General features: G+C 41.9%; 1 protein-coding gene across 3 annotated transcripts in view; it reads right to left on the bottom strand.

Annotated features, from left to right (window-relative positions):
• The window catches only part of nucb1 (nucleobindin 1), a 33,058-nt gene that overhangs the window by 6,438 nt on the left and 1,813 nt on the right, over positions 1 to 24,807 (bottom strand). For 2 of the 3 annotated variants that reach the window (XM_061846471.1, XM_061846472.1), the window contains exons 4-11: positions 24,639 to 24,742; positions 9,488 to 9,673; positions 9,323 to 9,413; positions 9,192 to 9,250; positions 7,361 to 7,453; positions 7,196 to 7,285; positions 3,090 to 3,260; positions 2,899 to 3,013 (exon numbers count right to left, since the gene is read on the bottom strand). In XM_061846471.1, the coding sequence (XP_061702455.1) occupies positions 2,899 to 3,013; positions 3,090 to 3,260; positions 7,196 to 7,285; positions 7,361 to 7,453; positions 9,192 to 9,250; positions 9,323 to 9,413; positions 9,488 to 9,673; positions 24,639 to 24,742 (909 nt within the window). The remainder of the gene's footprint in view (positions 1 to 2,898; positions 3,014 to 3,089; positions 3,261 to 7,195; positions 7,286 to 7,360; positions 7,454 to 9,191; positions 9,251 to 9,322; positions 9,414 to 9,487; positions 9,674 to 24,638; positions 24,743 to 24,807) is intronic. The other variant, XM_061846473.1, reaches the window with a different exon arrangement.

The following is a 24,807-nucleotide window of genomic DNA, read 5'->3' as shown; positions in this document are numbered from 1 at the left end:
ACGACTTCAAATACTTGGGGTCAACAATACAGAGCAATGGAGAGTGTGGTCAGGAAGTGAAGAAACGGGTCCAAGCAGGTTGGAACAGCTGGCGAAAGGTGTCTGGTGTGTTATGTGACAGAAGAGTGTCTGCTAGGATGAAGGGCAAAGTTTACAAAACAGTGGTGAGGCCGGCCATGATGTACGGATTAGAGACGGTGGCACTGAAGAAACAACAGGAAGCTGAACTGGAGGTGGCAGAAATGAAGATGTTGAGGTTCTCGCTCGGAGTGACCAGGTTGGATAGGATTAGAAATGAGCTCATTAGAGGGACAGCCAAAGCTGGATGTTTTGGAGACAAGATTCGAGAGAGCAGACTTCGATGGTTTGGACATGTTCAGAGGCGAGAGAGTGAGTATATTGGTAGAAGGATACTGAGGATGGAGCTCCCAGGCAAAAGAGCGAGAGGAAGACCAAAGAGAAGGTTTATGGATGTGGTGAGGGAAGACATGAGGGCAGTTGGGATCAGAGAGGAAGATGCAGGAGATAGGCTAAGATGGCAAAAGATGACACGCTGTGGCGACCCCTAACGGGACAAGCCGAAAGGAAAAGAAGAAGATGGGAAATCAAGAGTAAGGAAAAAAGACTCACCCAATGGTGCCATCGGCTGTTCTTGGTTCATCAAGGGTTCCAGTACCTCAGTACCTGTGACAGTGATCACCTGTCGCCCCTTGTGGAAGTTCTCATTGATATGACCATTGTCAACGTCTTCACATAACAGTATACAGAAAAACAGATTCTAACTACAATTGCAACTCTATCCACAAATGTCTTCTACTGATGTATGTTTCAGCACCCCTACTCTAGCTCCTTGAGCCTACCCAGTGCCTCCTATATTTGTTGCTGCAGAGGTGCCAAAGTGGCTCTCTTGTCCTTTGCTCTGCCTCGGAGTGCATTGGCCTTGGTGATAAACCTCAGCTTCCTCTTTTCTTCTGGCTGCTCACACAGCCTATCAGCCTTCTCAATAAGCGTAGATATGTCAGTCTCTATTCTGGCTTTTTTGGCTTTGAGGCAGTAGAGATGAAAAGTGGGCAGCGATGCCAAATGTAGCCAGGTACGAAGTCTTCCTTTCCCCACAGTGGTAGTTTTTAGCAATGTCACTGTCTGGGAACATGACTGCAAACACTTTTGAATTATTTTCACAAGATTTGTAACTGTAATGGCTGCAGATCACTTTTTAAGTCCACACGATCTCTGCCTTTAACGAGTCCGCCTTCGTGTATTGAACTACGTTCATAGAGCCTGACTTCTGGCTGGTTGAAGTCAATGGCTGGACAACTGTAGGTGCGCATGCACTGCTAGTACCACTGCCTGAAGTTGATGCTTCACTATCTTTATATTTTAGTAACAGATTCAAACCAACGGAAGATGAGAGAGTCTTCGTCAAATCTGCGTGTCTCCTTTTTTTCCGGTGCGACTCCAGCGCTTTGACGCCCATCTTTCCTAACTGGTAGCTCTGCTTGCACAGATGGCAGTAAAACATGTGCCGATCTTTTGCATCTCAACGAACCCAGCTTCCAAACTCCTTACTTTCAACCCAAGCATCTTGAAAAATGCACTTCCCCATGATACAAGTTGGAATGATGAAAGACGTAACGAAGACGAAGTGAAATGCCGACTCACGGAAACAAACAATGGAATATCGACGACAAGATGGCGACTCGTTGTCAACACGGTGACTTCCGTTGACAATTTTGTATAATAATTGATGAAAAAATGTATCATGTTGCGATTGCTCATTTATATGATGTAATATTACAAGTGTAGCTTAACTGCAGGCGTTTGTGGTTGTAAATGTGTAGTGACGTTTTGTATATTTTATATGTCCTTAAAATTAATATAATCATTGAGGTACTTAATATTGGACATTTTACATAGTTAAATAATAGTATTAGTAATTGTTTGTTACAACTGAATGCATATATTGTGAACATTTTTATGTTCACTTTCAGATGCCTTATAACACTGGAAAAAATACTAGATTTTGGTGTACAGTAAAAGTCTCCTGTTGTTATAGGCCTATTTGGATAAACAAAACTAACGTAAATGCCTCAGATGATTGTTTCATAAAAACTGAGAGCGATACTGTGGAATTTATTGATAACATTTCCGAGATTGTTCATCTTGTTGAACAAAACGTGTTCGAAAAATTGCTTGTCATTTGTGGAATATATCACTTGAAATGCCCGCTATACTAAGACGAGAGGTGGGTGTGGCAGTTGATATGTTTGGGATGGGGAATATTATTAAGATCTGTACCTCCTATTACATATGTATGGGTCAATGTATCATCTAAACCTTCCTGGGCATGCTGCAAATGTTTAGATAATATTCGTGTTTCTAGGGATCCAAAACATCCCAAGTATTTAGATTTATCGCATCATTTTCTATAACAACGTGTGCATGTTTACCATGCTTTTTACCCTGACTGGAAGTCACAGCCTGTTGACCATGGCGAAAATATTGTGATCAGTCAGAGTGCGCAGTCTAGTTTTTATTCTACGTCATTTCCTTGGACACTCAAGTGTTAATGAATGATACACTAGCTCTTTGAAATGCTAGCGCACATTAGTGAAGTGCAAATTTTTCATTTGTTTTTTGCAAGTTTATTCATCTTTTCTCACCAGGGGGCCCCATGAAACTTTAGTGGAATTAAGTTGTGTCTGTGCGTACATTCGTTCACGTTACGAAAAGACTTATGAAACAAATAAATTTCATAAGTACAGGTACCACTGTACTAATTTAGAATTATTTCATGGTGATTTTTTTCCCCCCAAAAAATCAGACCTTTTACTTAAGTATTTTACTACTGTCATCATCCTTGTCTTTCTCAACACTCACGTTGCATAGTGTCCTCACCTTTGTCTGCATGTTTTAGAGGCTGGAACTGAAGTTCTCCACGAGGTCCGGTCGGTGGCTGTCCGTCACCCACTGCTGGCTGCTCTTTCTGCCTCTGTGACATCTCCAGCACAGCCTGGAACGTCCCCATTGCAGTCACACCCGGATGAATCGGAAGCCCGCAGGACGTAATGGAAGTAAAAGGTACCTACCTGTTGGTACTCCCTCCTCTGCGCCTCCAGGGCTTTTCCTCGCTCCTTGAGCAGCTCCTGCTCCTGACGTAGCGTGTCCGCCCTCTTCTTCAGCTCCTCTTCTTTGTCACGGAGCTCTGCCTCGAAGCGCTGTAGCTCGCCCTCAGTATACGCTGGCTTAGCGTCCAGCGTCTGGTAACCGAAAAAGGGAGACATGAAAAATGTAGTTTCTAATGTCTTCAATACTAATACAGTTGCCCCTTGAGATACGATTTTAATTCGTTTTGTGAAACCACTCAAAATTACACAAAATTTTGACACATTGAAATGAACAAAAATTTTACCCCAAAACATCAACAAGAAATGTAATGTTTAGTAAAAAAAAAAAAAAAAAATTAAAAAAGCACTTTAAGGTATTACATTTAACAGCATACAGTAGTAATCTAATAAAAGAGAACAAAAAAATTTAACAGATTCTGCATCATGATAATTCAGTGGACTTTGTGCTGCTCCTTGCGTGTGCGCCTTGGCCACCAGGATGCAGCATAGTATATGGAGATACACGAAAACCAAGAGATCTACTTTTCAAGCAGCCATACTCTCTCGATCTACCGATTGGAGAGGGGGGGTTTCGTCGCCACAATGGGGGGTGTGGCATCAAAGCGGCTGCCGTGGAGAAAACAGACAGCTAGTAACTAGGAAGCCAACTTGCTAAAACCTGCCTTTATGTGCAGATGCGCAGTGACAAGTCAGAAGAGGCTAGGATTGGTCATACCGAATCTCAATCAATTTACCCGTATGATCGACGAATTAGCCACGCCTTTGTTTGGGGGAACCTGGTCACATAATCGAACAAAAATGCCTGGCGATTGACGCATTGGGCACTAAATGAAATGATGATGAAGAAAAGCATTACAATGGACCTTTCCGACATGTCAATCACTCATACAATAACAGCCAATCAGATAGCTGTATTGTCTTTATCCCTGGCTTGTCCCCCGGCCCCGCAGCCATGTCCCACAAACATCACTGTCGGTAGCATGTGTTTTGAAAAGTTAAATGTCAGGAAGAAACTGGTCCTCAGATGCGCTTGGGGAACATGCAATTCTGACGAAGGATATCCTGTTAGGTTACAAGGGGCCCGGTTGATTCATTTTCCAAAGCCTAAAACACAGTTGGGGAAGTGTCTCCAATGGATTAAAGCTTGCGGAAGACCTCACGTACAACTCTGTGAAAAATAACAACAAAGACAAGGTTGTATGTTCGAAGGTAAGTGAGGGAGAAGTATCTTCTCTGAGTTTGATTTCATTATTATCAGTGCTTTGTACATTGCAAGAGAACAACTTTCACTTCATTAGTGTATCGCTGACTTGCTGAATGATGTGTGTAATGTTTTATGCCGACAAGTCGGGTTAGAGATACGTAAATGCGCGATGTGCAAGAGAAATGTCTATTTGCCTATTTGTATCACATTGGACTTTTAAGTCAGAAAACTGGGTTGTATTACGAGCCAAGTCAAATGAATACACCCACTCACTTATAAAGACTACAATATTACTCGTGATCTTTCCAAATACAAAAGTACTCACCCTGCTTTACATGCGCAGTACGATTCCACTATTTTATCCTGTTGGATTTCAATATGACGCTTGAGAGGCGCCAACCTTTTTAGCACTGATCGCCAACATTTAGCTGTAAATCTCACGTTGCGTCCTGCTCCGTTCAAAATCTTAATTCCATGAACATATCCTTGCGTGAAATAGTTGAGACCTCCCTGTAGCACTCTCTTGGACAAGTCTGGCGCATTTGGCAAAAAAAAACATACCGCAATGTTACCATGAATACGTGATAGGGAATCCACTTCAAAGATGTATTGTTCACTCATATTGGAAGATTGTGGGGCGTGGCAACTGTTGCTAAGTGGGGGCGGAGCTCAAGATCGCCAGTCAGAAAGGACCATTACATATTTTTCCGCAAGGGATAAAGAATACAGTTGTGTTTCCTGATTTATTACTTTACGTTTGTTAAAAAAATATGGCCCATCAAAGAAATTGAAGTATTAGACAAAGACAAGTAAACACAAATGGAGTTGTGAAGTGAAGAAAATAAGTATTTGAACACCCTATATTGCAGTGCAGTCATCCTGGACCATGTGCAGAAAAAAAACCCAAAAGCAGGATGCTACCACCCCCATGCTTCACAGTAGGGATGGTGTTCTTGGGATGAAACTCATCCTTCGTCTTTCTCCAAACATGGTTAGTGGAATTATGACCAAAAAGTTCCATTTTGATCTCATCTGACCACAAACCTTTCTCCAATGACTCCTCTGTATCATCCAATTGGTCAATGGCAAACCTAAGACGGGCCTTGACACGTGTGACATCTGATTCAGGATAATACATAGAGTGGAGGTGGACTTTCAAAGGCGGACTAACAGGTCTTTGAGGGTCAGACTTGTAGTTGATAGACGGGTGTTCGAATGCTTATTTGCAGCTACATCACACATAGAAATCATTAAAAAAAAACATACATTGTTATTACTGAATTTTTCTTTTTAAATTATGTCTCACAGTGAACATGTAGCTGCGATGAAAATTTCAGACCTCTCCGTGATTTCTAAGTGGGAGAACTTGCAATACAGCAGCGTGTCCAAATACTTATTTTGTTGACTGTATAGAATAAAGCCTAAAAGTAACATGACAATGTAGAAAAAAACATTGTACCAACAGTAAATAATACTGAGATGTTGTTGCATGACCTTAAAAAAAAGGTGGTTCACGCTCAAAAATCTTCCAAAGTGGCTGAATCACAGCAATTCTGCCAATATGAGCGTGCCAAAATTCCTCCCCAAGGCCATGAGAGACTCATTGCAACATATGCATACAAGTATGCTTGATTGTAGTTTTTGCTGCAAAGGGTGGCCCAAGCATTAGGTTCAGAGGGCAATCCCTTTTTCATTCAGTGCGGAACTTTCTCTAACAATGACGCTGCTCTGCCACACTCTTTTTACTAGTTTACCTTACCCCCGCCCCTTCCCACCACTCTTAAAGACGTACACTCATAATTACAAATGTTAGAGTACTTACACAGGCCATCGATGTGTTTTAGAATGACAGCGTCCACCACCACTGCTTTAGTTAGCAACGCAGTCTGGGCAACGTACAGCAAAGACGAGCTAGACATGTTGCTTATGTTTACTTTCAATATTAATGGAGAAAGTAAAAAAGATATGCTGTTGTTTTCAGATGCAATGACTTTGGAGTATGTGAATAATCAAAGGAAAAGTGGTTAAACTGGGCGAGATTTTCTCTTTTCCGAGTGAGAAAGGTCTGTCTGAAGCCAAAGTAGAAAGTGCAGGATGAGATGGTGTGTAATTTTAGAATTCCACCTTGACACAGCCTGATCCAGGATGAAACCACAGACAATACTGTGCACAAAAAGCTAATTCTTTATCTTAAATATAGGAGGCAACATTAACCTTAAAACGGTAACTCGCGACAGGCTGGCTGCTTGAAAAGTAGATATTAGGGTTAATAGTCTGGGCACCCATGGTGTAAGGCAAAGCCGTGTGGTTTTGCAAAAACTAGAGAATGCGTAGTTGTTTATTGCCCAACTGCTGTTGTTGTTAAGAAGTAAACATTTTCCTAGAAACTCAAGACAAAAAATTGCCCGTGCAATGGATTCCGAATTTTGTTGAACTGTGACATCACAGTGAGCCAAACTGAAACATATCCACCCCCATATTGAGTTTCTCAGTCACTGAGATGATCAGCTACCCTGGACAAAGTTCCAGAATGAAAGAAACGTTGTGGCATTTTGGCAGCTGTAACACTATCACGTCAATGTCTAAATTTAAGCAGAGTTGCAGTGTTGGCACAGATTAGCTAGCATTGCTACTGATGAAAATTTTCATCTTAAATTGTTGATGTGGGTATAGAGCATTTGTGTTTGACACTGTCATATGTCACACCTCTACACAAATGGATAAGTGTATTTTGGTGGCTTGGTGAGGAAATGCACAAGGTGATAATGCAATGGAATATGTACAAGCCTTTGTTTTAAGATGCATAAAATATTCCTTCCTGCTAACCGAGGAGGCTCGCTAAACTCAAGCTTCTTCCACTTGCCTCCCATTCTTTAGCGGTGTTGAAGTCCTTCTTCTCGGTGGACTTGAGAAACTCGTCCAGGCTGACGAGTCGATCTTTATTAGTGTCCACCTTGAAGGACAACAACAGAAATGAAAGAATAGTGAAATTTTATACTTTTGTAAGATGACAGGAGACCACACTCACATTCTTCATGACGTGCTCCCTCATCCTTAACCTCTCCTCTTCCATCTCCATCATGTCATCCTCCTCATTCTTGGGGTCATACACTTTCTCCAGCTGTGAGAATAAAACGGGGTTTATCTTAAAAAACAAAAAAAACACCATAACCGTAAGCTCGTAGTGAACAGCGCGAGCGCTCTCGTGCTTGTTTTTGATGATGAAAACTGTAAATCTTCAGACAGCCAATTCCTAGCCAGTGATATCCGGTCCATGGCCCTGCCACGGATGTATCTAAGGATTCCTGGGGGATTTTGTATTGATTACGGAGTCTGTCGTATCTCTTGCCTTTATGAACAGATATCCGGTAGCATTGGTTAATCATTCCCAACACTATTCTAAATGGGAGATGTAATTCTGTTTTGCTTAGTGCAGGAGCATCTCTATTCTAGTGGGATTCTGGACCCCTGGCCATCCCGAAATCATGAAAAATTGACTTATTTTATTATGTAGTTGTTCATCCATTTTCTTAGCTGCTTATTCTATTATGTAGTTGTGTGTTTTTTTTTTTTTTTTATAAATTCCGTATATTGTACAATATACATAAAACATTTATATTATAGATTGGCATAGCTAACTTACACTAATGGATTTATTTAATGTGTTGAATAAAATTCTTTGACTTTTTTGTATCTGGCCTGGGAAGGAAAAGTTAAAAGAGACCGCTGGTTTAAATGAAGGAGCTCAGCACTTATGTTTGCAACTTCCCTTAGAATTTGAATTCCATAAAACTTTTACTTTTGATATACTTCACAAGGGTTATTTGGAACCACAATTAATATCAAACTTCTGAAATTCAGTTTAAACATGAATTCACATGGGGACGATTACATTTTCACAGGGACTTGCTCCCAAGCTCCCATAGACGGGCTACCCTGGCATGTATACAGCAAACAAAACATGGCAAACCAGGCCAGATACTTGAATAGCCAAAACACTGAACTCAAAAACAGTTCTTCCTGTGGAAAATGATCATATCTGCCTTTTAAAGCAGTGTGCTTAAGCGTTCTGTGCCTCTTGCTATGTAAATACACATACTAATCTTAGCTGGTTATGTGCCCTTGAGTTTATCCACACCATTTTAGATTGGGTTATTACCTCTACGTTAGCACAATACATTCGAATTTATTTTATTACTGTTTGATTTTTATTTTTCATCTATTTCATTCACCTAATTCTGACTTACGTGCGGTTTTCAGATAATGCCTGAATAAGACTACAACCACAGGTTGGGAGCCCATGGGAAAGGGAACCCAGGTTACCATTTTGGGCTGTGCCTGGGCAGGCCCCATAGGTGAAGGTATGGCCACCGAGTCCTTGCCTTCGAGACCCACTTCCAGGCCTGGCTCCAGGCTCCAGTGAGCCGCATCCGGTCAAGGGAAACTTCAATCTATTGATTTTATCCATCATAGGGGTCAAATTAAATTTTAAGGGCTCGTTACAACATTCTATTTACGTTTTACACATTTTAAATATTATCCATGAAATATTTACAATTTTTTTGCAAAACCTTATAGGACCTTTGAGTATTTATGTCTTTAAAAGGCTGGGCCTGACCTAGTGAATGATGTGAGCATCAGCAAGTAAGAGTGTTTAGTTGGTTAAGTGTTAACTGCCCAACTAATTTTTTCGCCCTTTGACAATAGTGTCTGTAACGGGACATCTCCATTGCGTGAGGATGTTCTGAAAGTGTGTGGTGTTCGAGTAATATCTTACATTGCTGGGTTTGGTGTGACAGGCAAAGTGTACTAAATGTTACTAAATTTTATGTGATCTCTGCGGGAAACTGGTGTTGTACCTCTTTGGTGAAAAGTGCCTCCAGCTCCTGCTCATCCAGTACACCGTCCTCATTGGTGTCTAAAGAAGTCAAAAGACATAGAATCACACGGTGAAGTCAAAGACACGGTGACACAGATAAGTCTTACTCACCATGAAGCTTGAAGAAAGTCTTGGGGTTGAACTCTTTGGGGTCCAATCTATCTGTCTCCTCCCAAACTTCCCGCAGCTGAGCCACACTACCCTGAATTTATAGAGAAGGCATATTGATGAAGCACTCCCTGTCTGAATAAAAAATAAATAAAATGAGGTGCCTACGGGAGCATTGACTTTTGGGTGTTGTCGATGTTTGTCCTTGAGCTCCTGCATTCGCTGCTCCTCCTTCTCCCTCTTTTCTTGGTCCAATCCCTTCAGGTACTCGCGCCTCTCATGCTCTTTCAGCATCTCGTAGCGCTTGAACTCCTCATGTCGCTCGGCGTCATAGTTCTCCAAGTCTTTGGTGGCCTACGGACAGGACGCAGAAGAAAATCTCCAATTATACATGTTAACATCACAACCACCTCCCATCAGCAGCACACTGACACTTCAAGAACATGAAGTGAGAGGTGTGCTCAGGATCTTGATCAGCTGACGGGTGTTTTCATGAAAATCTTCAACATATCCCTGCAACCATTCCCCCTCCTGCCTGAAATATGGAACAATCATCCCGATCCCCCCCAAAAAATCAGTCATTGACAGTCTAAATGCTTACAGGCCTGTTGCACTCACGCTTGTGATCATGAAGTGCATTGAGAGGGTGGTTGCACGGCACATAAGGAGCTCACTTCCTCCTTCACTCAACCCTTACCAGTTTGCCTACAGAGGAAAACGGTCCATCGAAGACGGTATCACAATATCTCTCCACACTGGATTGAGCCACCTGGATGTCAGCATGCTTTTCATAGACTTTAGTTCAGCCTTTAATACCATCATCCCAGATATTTTGGTTGACAAACTCTACCTCCTTGGACTATCCCCTTCCATCTGCTGCTGGATTAAATACTTCCTCACAAATTGTCCACAGTCTGTCAGACTTGGCCCACACCTTTCTTCTTCAATGAAAATTTCAGACTCATTTGCAGAAAAACACTCCCAAAGCATTATGTTACCACCCCCATGCTTCACAGTAGGGATGGTGTTCTTGGGATCGAACTCATCATTCATCTTTCTCCAAACACGGTTAGTGGAATTATGACAAAAAAGTTCCATTTTGGTCTTATCTGACCACACCACAACCCTTTCTCCCATGACTCCTAGGTATCAAAGAATGGTCATTAGCAAACTTAAGACGGGCCTTGATATGTGCTAGTTTAAGCAGGGGAACCTTCCGTGCCATGCATGATTTCAAACCATGACGTCTTAGTGTATTACCAACAGTCACCTTGGAAACGGTGGTCCCAGCTCTTTTCATTGACCAAGTCCTGTCATGTTGTCCTGGGCTGATTCCTCACCTTTCTAACGTTCATTGAGACCGCACTAGGTGATATCTTGCATGGTGCTCCATTCCGATTGAGATTGACCGTCATGTTTAGCTTCTTCCATTTTCTAAAGATTGCTCCAACAGTGGACCTTTTTTCACCAAGCTGCTTGGCAATTTCTCCGTAGCCCTTTCCAGCTGTGTAGAGTTGCACAATTTTGTCTCTGGTGTCCTTGGACAGCTCTTTGGTCTTAGCCATGTTACAAGTTTGAGTGATTGTATGGGGTGGACAGGTGTCTTTATGCAGCGAACGACCTCACACAGGTGCAACTGATTCAGGATAATATATGGAGTGGAGGTGGACTTTTAAAGGTGGACTTTTAAAGGTGGACTAACGGGTCTTTGAGGGTCAGAATTCTCGTTGATAGGAAGGTGTTCAAATACTTATTTGCAGTTGTATCACACAAATCGTTAAAAAAAAAAATCATTCATTGTGATTTCTGGATTTTTCTTTATAGATTATCTCTCTCACAGTGGAGATGTGATAAGTAATAACATGTAATAATATTACTATGTTAGTTATCATGATAAAAGTATATTACTACTATAGTAGCTGTTGGGATTGTTTTATCATGTGTTTGTTTCTGTTAGTCTTAGTCTGAATTCTTGTCTTTGTGAGCTGCATGCGTGTCTTAAAGTGTGACCCAGTGACACCTGGGAGGCGATGCCCCCCCCTGCCGACCTCAAGCTGATACTCCTGAACACTGGGAAGCGATGTCTCCATCCTGGCCTCAGCATGTTTCCCTTCTGATCTTAAGCAGATACTCCTCAACACTGGGAGGAAATAACGCCCTTCTACCGCAAGAGGATACACCCAAATGCCATAAACATGTCTTTAAACAATGCCATGCTTTTTCTCTTGCGGGTTTATCAGGACACCCTTGCAGCCTTGAAGAAACATGGACCTTCGTGTTTATGTGCTGTTGGTGCAACCATCTGTGTCAGCATTTTCACTGTATAACCATGTAACCCTTTGAACTCAGAATGCATTAAAAAAGAGCAGACAGGGACTACCACTTTGGCAGTCTGAGGAAGCGCACTCACAGTGTGTCCTCCATCTGTCCCTTGCAAGAAAAACAATCTTGGTTGGTTTGAGTTCACTCTCTACAGTCCTCAGGCTTGTCTTAGCTGTTTTTCTAGGAACATCTCTGACATTCTAAAACTTGGTCCTTCGAGCTGGATGACAGCATTTTTTTTTCGGTGGATGATCGACAACGACTGAAATTGGTGTACCATCCAAGTCTTCGGGAGACCCGGAAAGTCCTCCTCTCCACGAGGCCAGCCCTCGGACATCCTCCGCCGGGAGAACACAGACGTCATCCGATGAATTGCATGTGTCTCAACCAACGGAGATTGTCACAGGTCAGTGTTTGCATTACACTCGGAAAAATAGTACCGAATATCTAGTCGAAAGACTAGTATATTTCCTATTTTTTATGGGTGAGTGTTTTTATAACACTTGGAAAAAATAGTGTAGAATATCTAGTCGAAAGCCTAGTACATTTCCTATTTTTCACGGGTCAGTTTTTGCATGACACTTGGAAAGAATAGTTCTGAATATCTAGTCGAAAGACTAGTATATTTCCCATTTTTCAAAGGTCAGTGTTTTTATAACAGTTGGGAAAAATAGTGCAGAATATCTAGACAAAGGACAAGTATATTTCCTATTTTTCAAAGGTCGGTGTTTGTATAACACTTGGAAGAGTAGTACAGAATATCTAGTCAAAAGACTAGTATATTTCCTACTTTTCACGGGTCAATGTTTTTATAACACTTGGAAAAATAGTACAGAATATCTGGTCGAAAGACAAGTATATTTCCTATTTTTCACGGGTCAGTATTTGTACAACACTTGGAAAAGTAGAAAACTTTTAGTTTCAGGACACAGAAATTGATCAGTCTGTGAAAGTGAATGTGTACAGAGTGAATGTCCAAAGTTTGAGAAATCTAAAACTGACTTGAGGGTCGTGAGTAAAAATACCCAGGTAATACCCGCTCCGAATTGGTAGTAGAAGCTTGGTATTCAACCCGAAGTCAGGCACTTTGAATTTTTCTCTACACGGAGGAACCATATCTAGACACTTATAATAAATAAGACCGTCAGAAATGGCGGCAATGTCGACCAAAAATTCCGACCGTTCACTTTCCCATGTTGAAGTAAAGGAAAAATGTCGTTTAGCTGAAATTGATTACAAGGGAACAAGAAAATTCACCAAAAAGTGGCAGAAAAAGTATGGATTTTCTGGAAATGTAGACAACTGTGAAGAATTGGACAAACTTCTCAGTAAATTATCTATTAAATACGGGAAGAAGAGAAAAGACAATACCCACGGTAAACAGTGGTTTTATTGTATGGCCCTCCTTGATAGGGCCAGAGAAATTCAAAGTCGTAAAACTGAGAAAAAAAAAAAAAATGGATGACGACTTAACCATAACTGCACAATCTAGCAACATGATATCAACGACACCCAAGTAAAAATTATATCCGTCTTTGCCATCATATTTTCAGGTGACAGGTAAACTGACTGACAAGCAAGTAGAATAGAATAAACCCTGCAAGCCAAATTGTAACGCTTGCCCTTATCAGACTCAATCTAAGGCATCAGTGGGCCAGTGGAGACATTCCTTTACGAAATGACGGACAGTTCATTCCTTATAGAGAACTGACACGTCAGGACGGCGGACATTTACGCCGAATCATGGAAAGATGTGCTATTGCGTTCAGAAAAAGTGCTGATCTAAAGGAAATTGTGAAATACACCCGGAAACTAGAGGGGTCTGTAGATGATTTCTTTCACATACTCCGCACCATTTTCAAGGTGCACGGCGGAATTCCAGAGGATCAAAGGGAATTATTTAACTCCGATTTAAAACAACACTTTCTAAATCAAGTTTGATCAGAAATTTGTAATTACATGGAGAAGCATAATTTGAATTGGCCAACTTGCCCAATGGAGGAAATCCTAAATTATGCAAGAAATTATGAATGTGTCGAGCAAAAAAAGAAAAAAAGCATAGCATCGTGTAGTAAACATTAACTTTACAGGAAAGCTTCATAACACAAAATGGGGACCACATGACAGGAGTAACAAAAAACCTCAATTTGACGTGTCCAAATTTGCAACCAAAAAGCAAAAGTGGTTTAGAGAAGGCAAGTGTCTTAACTGCGGCAAAGATGGTCATCGTGCTCGCTATTGTAAAGCCAAGGCCAAGCCTAGTCGACGCCGTGTTGACGATTCATCTGATGATAATAGACCAGACCGGGACTCCAGAGGGGCCGCGGACCTCAGATTGGCTACCCACCCTCTGAACTCCTCCGATAGCGACAATGATGAAAATGTTGAGGAAGACATTAAACACATGTTCGACCTCGAAAATTATTTAATGCATCATCAGACTGAACCCACGATGAAATCAGAATTAACTTTACTAGTCCAGGGAAAACCAACTGTTTTCCTTATTGATACCGGCGCTGATGTGACCGATTTAGGAAAACGGGACCCCGCGACAGTTAAACCAAGCCGAAAAAAGCGGAGCTGATGGTTTAGTTCAACCCTTAGTTTTGCCCCATAAATTTCGAGTTGCGGAGTCCCGATGACGCAGATAAAAAGGCGAATGTGGAAGCAGTTCTACAGCCACGGTACCCACTCAATTTATTAGGTCACGGCACATTGACACAATTAGAGATTAGCATTGCAATTAATAAACAGGGGCGAATGGAAGCTAACATCCAAATTCAAGAAAATGGGGCACATTATTATTGGTCGCTGGATTTGCCTGAAGAGGAATGTGGCGTTGAAAATTTACTAAACGTAGCACACGGGAGGGTCCGACCGGGAGGCGACATGCAGTGTTGAAATAATTTACATGTCACCATTAGGTACAAGGAATCCCCGGGCCCAGATCCAGACAACACCAAATTGTTTTTGGAATTGGCTGAACAAGAAGTGCAAGTCAATTACATTTATTGGAAAGGAAAGTGTCAGACTAACTGTGGAAGTGAAAGCACTGCTCCCTCCCAGGCAGCATCTACACATTTCACTTGCAAAGCCAAAACAATGTGACTGGAGGGACACAAACAATTTCGCTGGAACGATTATACACGAAATTTGGGTCTCATCACAAAACTTCGACGGCGTTGAAGAAACAGAATCAGGATGGTTCCGATTGAGTGTTCGGTGGAATTTTGATACGTTTGCACGAGTCCACTACAGCTGATTAGCCGAAGTTTATGTGCTCACCCCTGTTGAGGAAAATGGCATTTGTCATCTCCCATCCGAGCTATGGAGCACTGGACCCGCTGATGTTGGACTCATGACAAACATACCACCAGTAATTATACAGGGAAAAACGGAACATCGTCCAATAATTCGATAATACCCGCTGAAAAAAGACGCTGAAATAGGCATCCAACGTGTAGTTAATGAATTAAAAAAGGCAGGAATTTTACACGCGTTCCCAGACACGCCTTATAATACGCCTATATTTCCAGTCCGAAAAGCACACACTAAAAAATGGAGATTAATTCAGGATTTGCGTGCAGTAAACCAAGCAGTACGTGATCCTGTGCGCCAAATGTTCCAAATCCACACACTCTTTTGAACTCATTACAACCGAGAATCAGGTGGTTTTCGGTGGTGTGTGTGTTTCTTTCGGCTTGTCCCTTTCGGGGTCGCCACAGCGTATCATCTCAGATGAACGCATATATATGTTTGGCACAGTTTTTACACCGGATGCCCTTCCTGACGCAACCCTTCTCAGGGAGTGGAGGCCCCCAGTGGGATACGAACCCACAGCCCCTGGTTTACCAAACCACTGCTCTAATCACTGAGCTACGAGGCCTACGAGGTGGTGGACCTGAGTAATGCTTTTTGGAGTATCCCTGTCCACCCTAACAGGCAATACTTGTTCACGTGTACGCTCAACGGTGAGAAATTAACGTTCACAAGTTTATCCCAGGGATTTTGTGACTCCCCAACAATTTTCTCAGAAGCAATCACAAGGTGTTTGACCTCATTTAATGCCCCACACAAGAGCCAAATTTTGGTATATGTGGATCACATTTTAGTGGCCTCAAACACACAAGAGCCATGCAAAATCAATACATTAGCGTTACTGCAATATTTGTATGACACAGGAAACAAAGTTTCAAAAGACAATGCAATTATGGAAACAAGAAGTAACCTATCGAGGACACATTTTGACTGAGCGAGGACACATTGTCAGTGACAAACAGAAACAAGCCGTCGCCAAGGCTCCAAAACCTGTAACAAAAAAGCACATGATGTCATTTTTGGGTCATTGCAATTATTGTTGCGCCTGGATTGCAAATTACTCAGAAATCACACAACCATTGCTAAACATAATTTATAATAAGCCAATGACATTACAAGATAAAATTCCATGGATGCCAGAAACCGACAAAGCTTTTGATCTTGTCAAGAGAGAACTCATTGATTCAGCTGTGCTAGCACTACCAAATTATGACAGGGCATTTGAGCAGACAGTGACTGCAAAAAACGGGTTCATGACCTCTGTGTTGCTGCAGAAACACGGAGGAAAAATGAGACCAGTTGCATACTATTCGCAACAATTGGATTCCGTAGCACGAGCCACTCCAGAGTGCGTTCAGGCAGTGCTAGCTGCTGCTCTGGCTGTTGAGGCATCTGCGGAAGTAGTCTTGTTCCACCAGTTAACACTGAAAGTGCCACACGGAGTTTCAGTCCTTCTGCTGGAAACAAAGATGACATTTTTGTCACCAGCACGGCACTTACATTGCACCGCGACATTGTTATCACAGGGACACATCACAATTGTAAGATGTGGGGGACTGAATTCAGCGACACTTTTGCCCACACCAGCAGAGGGTACTACACACGACTGTGGAAGCCACGTCCAAATTTCCACCAAACCGCGACCTGACCTCATGGACACTCCCCTCCTGACTGGATAGGTTGTTTTTGTTGACGGATCAGCAGGGGAAGACGGCCGCAACAGGGTGGGATTTGCAATAACGACACAAACTGAGAACTTGTTTCAGGCAACACTAACTCTGTGTGTTCGGCACAGGCAGCAGAATTATCTCCACTGATCCAGGCTTGTAAAATGTTACAATCTGGACTGACAGTCAATATGGCTGTGGCTCAGTTCATGTGTTTTGTCGACAATGGTCAAATCGGGGCTTTATTACCACAACAGGTAAAGAGGTTGCTCACAAGGCACTTCTCCAGCAGTTACTGGACGCAGTACAACTGCCGGACAAAGTAGCCATTTGTAAATGTGAAGCTCACTTAGCAGGAAATGACCCAATCACAATTGGTAACAGACTAGCTGATCAAGCAGCCAAGGGTGCAGCCCAGGGATTCCCCATGGTTGACACCGCACTGGTGAAAGATGTAACAAAAACACACGCAGTAAATCAACATGACATTTTGATTTCACGTTAGAAAAAAACACCACTCACTGAATACACACATTGGGAGGACAAAGGTGTGAAAATTGACTAGGACGGGGTTAGCAAATTGGCCGATGGAAAACCCTGGCTGCCAAAATCATTGTTTGGATGGGCAGCAAGATTGACACATGGGTTGAGTCATGTGTCAACAGGGGGGATGGTGGCATTGACACAACAGTATTATCACAAACATGGGTTTACACACTTCAAAACATTTTTGCGAACAACGTGTTATATGTTTAAAAAATAATGCACAAGGGGATTTAAGACCACGAAGAGGAACATTTCCTCTGCCTCCAGAACCATTTCACACAATCCATATGGATTACATTGAGTTAAACAAAGCATTAGGGATGCACTACTGTTTGGTGAAAATTGATGTGTTCTCCAAATGGGTTGAGTTGTTTCCAACAGCGCATGCTGATGCAAAGACAGTTGTTAAAGCACTGTGTAACCATATTATTCCAACGTTTGGCATTCCAAGTGTGATTCGAAGTGAATGACACTCTGACAAAAGTTGGACAGCTGCTGAAAATCGACTTAACGCATCATTGCGTGTATTATCCGAAATCTGCTGGGCTCGTTGAACGAACAAACGGAACTGTCAAAGCGAGACTCATAAAGACAATGAGGGAAACAAAAAGACAATGGCCTGACTGTGTTTCAATCGTTCGCAATGAGGATAGTGCCAGCCGAAGGAAAAACATTATCCCCATTTGAAATTCTATATGGCCGCCCTGATAGACTTCCAGACCTGGACTTCTCAGAATCACCAGCAACGGGCTCATCGATCCCAGTCCACATGAAAAACATGTTTGACCGGAAAGAGATGCATAAACACAATGACTTGCCAGTGTGTTCTGCTCCACAGACAGATCACGTTCTCGTGGGAGACCAAGCCTTCCTCAAAGTGCTGAGACGACCTCGCTGGGACAGTGAACGCTGGGACGGCCCCCACCAGGTTATAGCAGTGACACCTACGGCTGTAAAGGTCCAGGGACGTGACGGCTGGATCCACCAGTCGCAGTGCAACCTCCTCCAATTCCCTGCTGACGGGTCTAGTGACGCCAGTCCCTCGGGGTAGGATCTCCACAATGTACACACCAGTGTACCGACGAAAGACCACAGTTGGAGAGAGGGTTTTCTGTGGCAAACACACCCCTCTCGGGAAGATGGAGCAGATCATCAGCCACAGGCTGACCGCAGTCCTGTCAACCAAATATGCCGTTTACTTTCTTGCAGGGCTGTGCCTGATGGCAGGTCGTGCGCAACCTTGCGGCAAGGAAAGCACCAACACGGAACGGTTGCCCGGCCGTAGACTGTTGTCTACGTCCATCCTGGGAAACCTGCGGCTGCTGATGGACAGAACGGGGACGCTGATTAATGTAACTTCCCTTTCTCAAGAACTTTCCATCACCATCCCGCTGGACCGATTGCAGTCCCGCCAGACAAGGTTTAGCAAGATCTCAGCGGTTCCTGACTATTGGGGTGCAGATTTAGAAGAGCAATATACTGAAGTAACTAAAATGAGTCAGTGGCAAGATTATTGGTTTTATCTAAGTTTATCTAGTGCCCATGATGCAAATAATAAAAAATGGTTGTCCTGGTCGAATTATATCACTTTTGTTGATGGTGATTAGTGGTCAAATCCACATAGGAATCAGGGAGCGTCAAATTGGCATGGCAAAATATCTATCACAGTGACAGGGTCTGATGTACCCACCATAACATTTTTATTACAGCCAATGTCGTCCCTACCAAATAAAAACAGAGAGAACTGTACTATTCCCACACTATGAGCATGGTACGGAGGAGGGGGCCATCCGCGTGTCCCAATTAAATTGTGCTATAATTGGCAGCCACCCATCCATAATGGCCAGTCACAGCAAGAACATCTAAATGCTGTTGTCACCTCCCTGTGAGAAAAAATAAGGGAAAAAGCGTGTGGTGTTAAAACTCACTTTAAAGGAGAAGACATTGAAACTCTGTTAAGAGAAGACACAGGTGTTGGGATCAATGATAACCTCTTCCTCGAACGAGTAGTGGCAGTAGCTAAGTCGTTAAAGAAAGATTGTGTTGTGTGTATGAAACCGCGTGATGCTTTGCAGGTTGTAGAGACAGTTCCATCTGAGTGTGTTCTGAATATGACCCGGAGTCTGCCAGGCACCTCTTTTTGTTTAGCATACTCGACTCATTTTCCTATTGTGCAAGGAGAGACCAGACCGATGTTGTTTCACCCTCCAACCTCTGGGAACTTCACATGCTTTAAACAAGATAAGTGTGGACAGACTGTGTACTGATCATGGTAACATCAAGTTCACTATGTGCAGCACCACTGAGACTTTTCCAACAAATCTCACCAAGTTTGTTTGGCGGTCTCAGTTGTGGTGGTATTGTGGAGGAGGGGCTCTGTACGCTAAATTGTCTTCATATTGGTCAGGAACTTGTGTGTATGTTACTGGAGTCCAGCAAACAACTTCTTTTGTTGTGAATGATGATGTGTCAACACTTAACAGTACACTCAGGATGAAAAGAGATTTGAGTAATGCTAATTTAAAGCCTCCATTTACACAGAACACCCCAGTTTATTTTGATGAAATTGGCCAACCTCTGAACATTTCAGTCAAAGATAAATTGCTAGATGAAACGAAAGCAGCATTCACACAGCTGCCTTTCATAAGTTATCTTTTTCCTATAACCACGTATAAGCACACTGAACTAATCAATTATCTAAATCATAAAGTTAACACGTTAACAAATTTCACAGAAGCATTGTTTACACATACAGCTTCACAATTGCATGCCACTTCACTTGTGGCTTTGCAGAATAGGCAGGCATAAGATATGATATTGGCGGAAAAAGGAGGGGTTTGTCGTATGATTGAATCTGGTGAGTGTTGTACCTTTATCCCTCTACACACATTGTCTAATGGTTCATTAACTGAAACCCTTACACTTCTCAGGGCTTATAGGGAGAAAACTCAAGAGTATGGAAGGTGTCGAACCAAACGCCTTTTTGCAATGGCTACAGAAAATGTTTAGAAATTGGGAAAGCGTAGCTGTTGCTATAGCCGCGATTATCATTTGTATTTTATTACTGTCTTGTTTTTGTATCGTTTGTGGTATTCCCCTTTGCAAAGTCTGTACTGCGAAAGTCGTGGATGTTGTTGAGATGAAAGTAGCTGCTCAAGTTACTGTAGCCATGTCTGAATATCAACTAATGTATGTGGATTGATAATGATGATAATTCTACTGTTATGTAAACCTCTTTTGACGACTTCACAGGAAAGCAATGCAGTTGTGAATGTTTGATGTTTCCAGGTGTACCTTGTATATACGTATATTTAGTCAAATACAACTTTAGTCTTTCGCCTCAACTTTCGCTCTTGCTTGGGAAAGGGTTTCTACTCTTTTTTCCATGGTGGGTTTTTTTGAGTAGTTTTCTTCCCACTCAAGCAACGGCTTTTGATAATGTTTGATGTTGTGTTTTATTTTTATCGTGATAAACAGGGGGGAAATGATAAGGAAGTTATTACTATGTTAGTTATCATGATAAAAGTATATCATTACTACAATAGTAGCTGTTAGGATTGTTTTATCATGCGTTTGTCTCTGTTAGTCTTAGTCTGAATTGTTCTCTTTGTGAGCTGCATGCGTGTCTTGAAGTGTGACCCAGTGACACCTGGGAGGCGATGCCCCCCCTGCCGACCTCAAGCTGATACTCCTGAACACTGGGAAGCGATGTCTCCATCCTGGCCTCAGCATGTTTCCCTTCTGATCTTAAGCAGATACTCCTCAACACTGGGAGGAGTTAACACCCTTCTACCGCAAGCGGATACACCCAAATGTCTAAACAATGCCATGCTTTTTCTCTTGTGGGTTTATCAGGACACTCTTGCAGCCTTGAAGAAACATGTACCTTAGTGTTTATGTGCTGTTGGTGTAGCCATCTGTTCAGTAAAAAGACAACTAAAATTGTCCTTTTCTCCTCATTATACATATTATAGTATAGATAGAAAATATACATGAAAATATATCCTAGAATTTCTACACCGTACAGCAAAACATGTTGAAGAAGTTGATCTGTAGTAATTACTATTAACGTTTAAGTCTTAAACTTGTTACGTTGCGTTGTACTGATACACTTGACCACATGGCTCACTATCTTAGATATAGATTTAGTTATACTAATAGTATAATGAGTTGCCTTTAATATATATATATATATATATATATATATATATATATATATATATATATATATACATACACACACACACACACACACACACACACACACACACACACACACATTGAAAAATGTACGGAATTGGTCAGTCATGCTTGCAGATAAAGTTGCGGGTGTGATTAGGGATGGCCTTAAAATAACTTACTGGATTAATATAATATTACCGTTAATTAAAAATAAAATAAACAAATACATAACTAAAATAGAAAACTAAAATTTCAAATGCATAAATTATCATTTCCAATTTCACCTGATATTAGTAGATGATATAAAACGTTATTTAAAATTTTTCAGCAATAAAAATTCTTGATCTGACAAACTTCATCTGAGTAAAAGTTAAATGCACTGGCCTGTCAAGGAATAAACACGGTCTATACTCGCAATGTTTTGAAGATGCTGAAAGTTTACTTCAACATAATCGGCATTAGTGGCAACAAGCTAGCGATACATTGGATTCCTGTCGGCAATCGTGACGTATTGTTGTGGAAGGGAACGCACCACCGTACTGCTGTAAATTGGAGGCCGGCTTGCTAGAACGCGCCTTTATGTGCATGTGCTCATCGTATTGGCCACACCTGAAACAAGCGACGAGGTGGATGACACTCTGATGATGTTGTTGTTTTTTTTTTTTTTTTACGCCGTCACACTGCCTCGTGATCGACGCAATGAGCACCGCTGGTTTAACTAAATTTCCTTTGACATGCCTCATGATGTTGATGACTTTTGACGTAAATGCGCTCGCTTGACGTGAAGCAGTTCTGAAAATACGCTTTCGTACATGCTCCATACGGTTAACTTGCATTTCTGTTTCTGGGTGAATACCGGTTGTTTTGGAGCAAGGTCGTTTAGTTAACAAAGTTTATGAAATAAACACGTAAATTAATGTCAAGACCACACAAAATAAGCGACGGCTTGAGAGAATGCGAGGGGAGGGGCGTTACTGTTACTAGTGCAGGGTTCATACTCAGTCTGACCAAAAAAATTTTTAGGGGCATTCTTAGGGGCTGACACGAAAAATTTAGGGCTGACACGGAAAAAATTTAGGGCCGACATGAAAAATTTAGGGCCATCGTGGGAAATCAAGTGTAAGGAAAAAAGACTCACCCAATGGTGCCATCAACCGTTCTTGCAGAGGTGCCAAAGTGGCTCTCTTGTCCTTTGCTCTGCCTCGGAGTGCATTGGCCTCGGTGATAAACCTCAGCTTCCTCTTTTCTTCTGCCTTCTCACACAGCCTGTCAGCCTTCTCAATAAGCATTGATATGTCAGTCTCTATTCTGGCTTTTTTGGCTTTGAGGCAGTAGAGATGAAAAGTGGGCAGCGATGCCAAATGTAGCCAGGTACGAAGTCTTCCTTTTCCCCACAGTGGAAGTTTTTAGCAATGTCACTGTCTGGGAACATGACTGCAAACACTTTCAAATTATTTTCACAAGATTTGTAACTGTAATGGCTGCAGATCACTTTTAAAGTCCACACGATCTCTGCCTTTAACGAGTCCGTCTTCGTGTATTACACTACGTTCATAAAGCCTGACTTCTGGCTGGACAACTGTAGGTGCGCATTAGGGATCGCAACTGGTTACAAATAACCGGTTCTAACCGGTTTTCGTTTTTTTTTTTAAACTGAAACCGTAATCGGACTTTCGAAATCGGTTAAAATTTCCAATCATTTCTTCCGGTTCCGGTACTCCACATTGCGCTATTTTTTCAACATCATTTCCACTTTTTTTCAAGTTTCGCTGTTAGAGTAAAGTTGGACTCAAAAGAACATTCAATTAAATCAAAGAAACATCAAACATGGCATCGAGGAAACGCTCCAAAGTATGGGAGTAAACTTGTTTTATTGGCAGACATCAAAACACTACTCGCATAACAGGGGGAACTCTGTGAACTCGTCACTCCGGAAGAGCAACAACAAAAACAGTCCGCGCGGAACCCCGCACCCCAACTCGAGGTCCCGCAGGTGAATTATATAAACACCACTATGGTACCGTTTTTTTGCTACAGCTGTTCGGTTAAAACCGATTATGAAAGTAAGCGTTTTTTTGCGATCCCTAGTGCGCATGCACTGCTAGTACCACTGCCTCAAGTTGATGCTTCACTATCTTGATATTTTAGAAAAAGATTCATACCAACGGAAGATGAGAGAGTCTTCGCCAAATCAGCGTGTCTCCTGTTTTTCCGGCGCGACTCCAGCGCTTTGACAACCATCTTTTCAAGCTGGTAACTCTGCTTGCACAGATGGCAGTAAAACATGTCCCGATCTTTTGGATCTCGACGAACCCAGCTCCCAAACTCCTTACTTTCAACCAAAGCTTCTTGAAAAATGCACTTCCCCGTGATACAAGTTGGATCGATGAAAGAAGCACGCTAACGAAGACGAAGTAAAATGCCTACTCACGGAAACAAACAATGGAATATCGACAAGATGCCGACTAGTTGTCAACACGGTGACTTTCGTAGACAATTTCCGGCTGTTTTGGACGCTAGACGAATCTATATATTTTTTTTAAATAAAAGATTAATTTATTTTTTAGGGAGAATTTTGGCGGTAGAGGTCCTCCCTTTGATTTTTTTTTAAATTACGGCCTTTTTAGGGGCTTGACCAGTTTTCGCGGATTTTAAGGACTTTTAGCAGCCCCAAAACGCACCTTCGAAAATTTAGGGTTTTTTAGGGACTTTTAGGGCCGCGTGCGAACCCTGTAGTGTTAGTGCCACAACATGGCTACGCTCGTGAAAGCAGAACAACAAACTCAAACGCATGTTCGTTTAATGTTGTCAACTAATATCCGGATTAATTTTAGGCAATTTTTCCTCAATTTTCATGAAAATTTAAAAATGCGGAATTCCGGAGGACTTTCATCACTGGTAACTCTTGCACTTTGCGATGCAGTCAAATGTTTATATTGTTTCAAACCGTGGTGTACCAATACAGTAATGCATTCTCATAATAATTGTTAACACATACAAACAGGCAATACTGTATATTATGTGTCTGCATGCTTGACTGCACTGTATTTTCAAGGGCACCGCAAAGTTTAAAGATCATTGTACACTTTTGAAATGCAATTTAAGTCTCTTGGGATCATAATTTGTGGTACAAATATTTATGGTTTAAACTATTAATATGGGAAATGATCACTTTTGTTTTAGGGGCTGAAATTTCCTGTGTGCAATTCAGATCATTCTCTATCTTCCACGAACACCGACGTCCACGTGGCTGGACATACTCCGTAATAGAACACAAGGCTCACCGTAGAAATGAGCAGCTCCAGGTCTTTGGCCTCAAAGGCGTTCTGGTTATGCGGGTCCAGATGTTCAAACTGCTTGAGCAAGGAGGCGTGGTCCATCTGCAGGCCTAAAAAAACAGCATTTAATTACAGTGTCACATAAACTCTAATATGCAGGAAAAAGTTTATTTTA

This window comes from Syngnathoides biaculeatus, chromosome 16 (assembly GCF_019802595.1).
Source record: "Syngnathoides biaculeatus isolate LvHL_M chromosome 16, ASM1980259v1, whole genome shotgun sequence".
Lineage (NCBI taxonomy): Eukaryota > Metazoa > Chordata > Actinopteri > Syngnathiformes > Syngnathidae > Syngnathoides > Syngnathoides biaculeatus.
The sequence above is the reverse complement of the archived record's forward strand: the minus strand, read 5'-3'. Positions and strand labels throughout refer to the sequence as shown.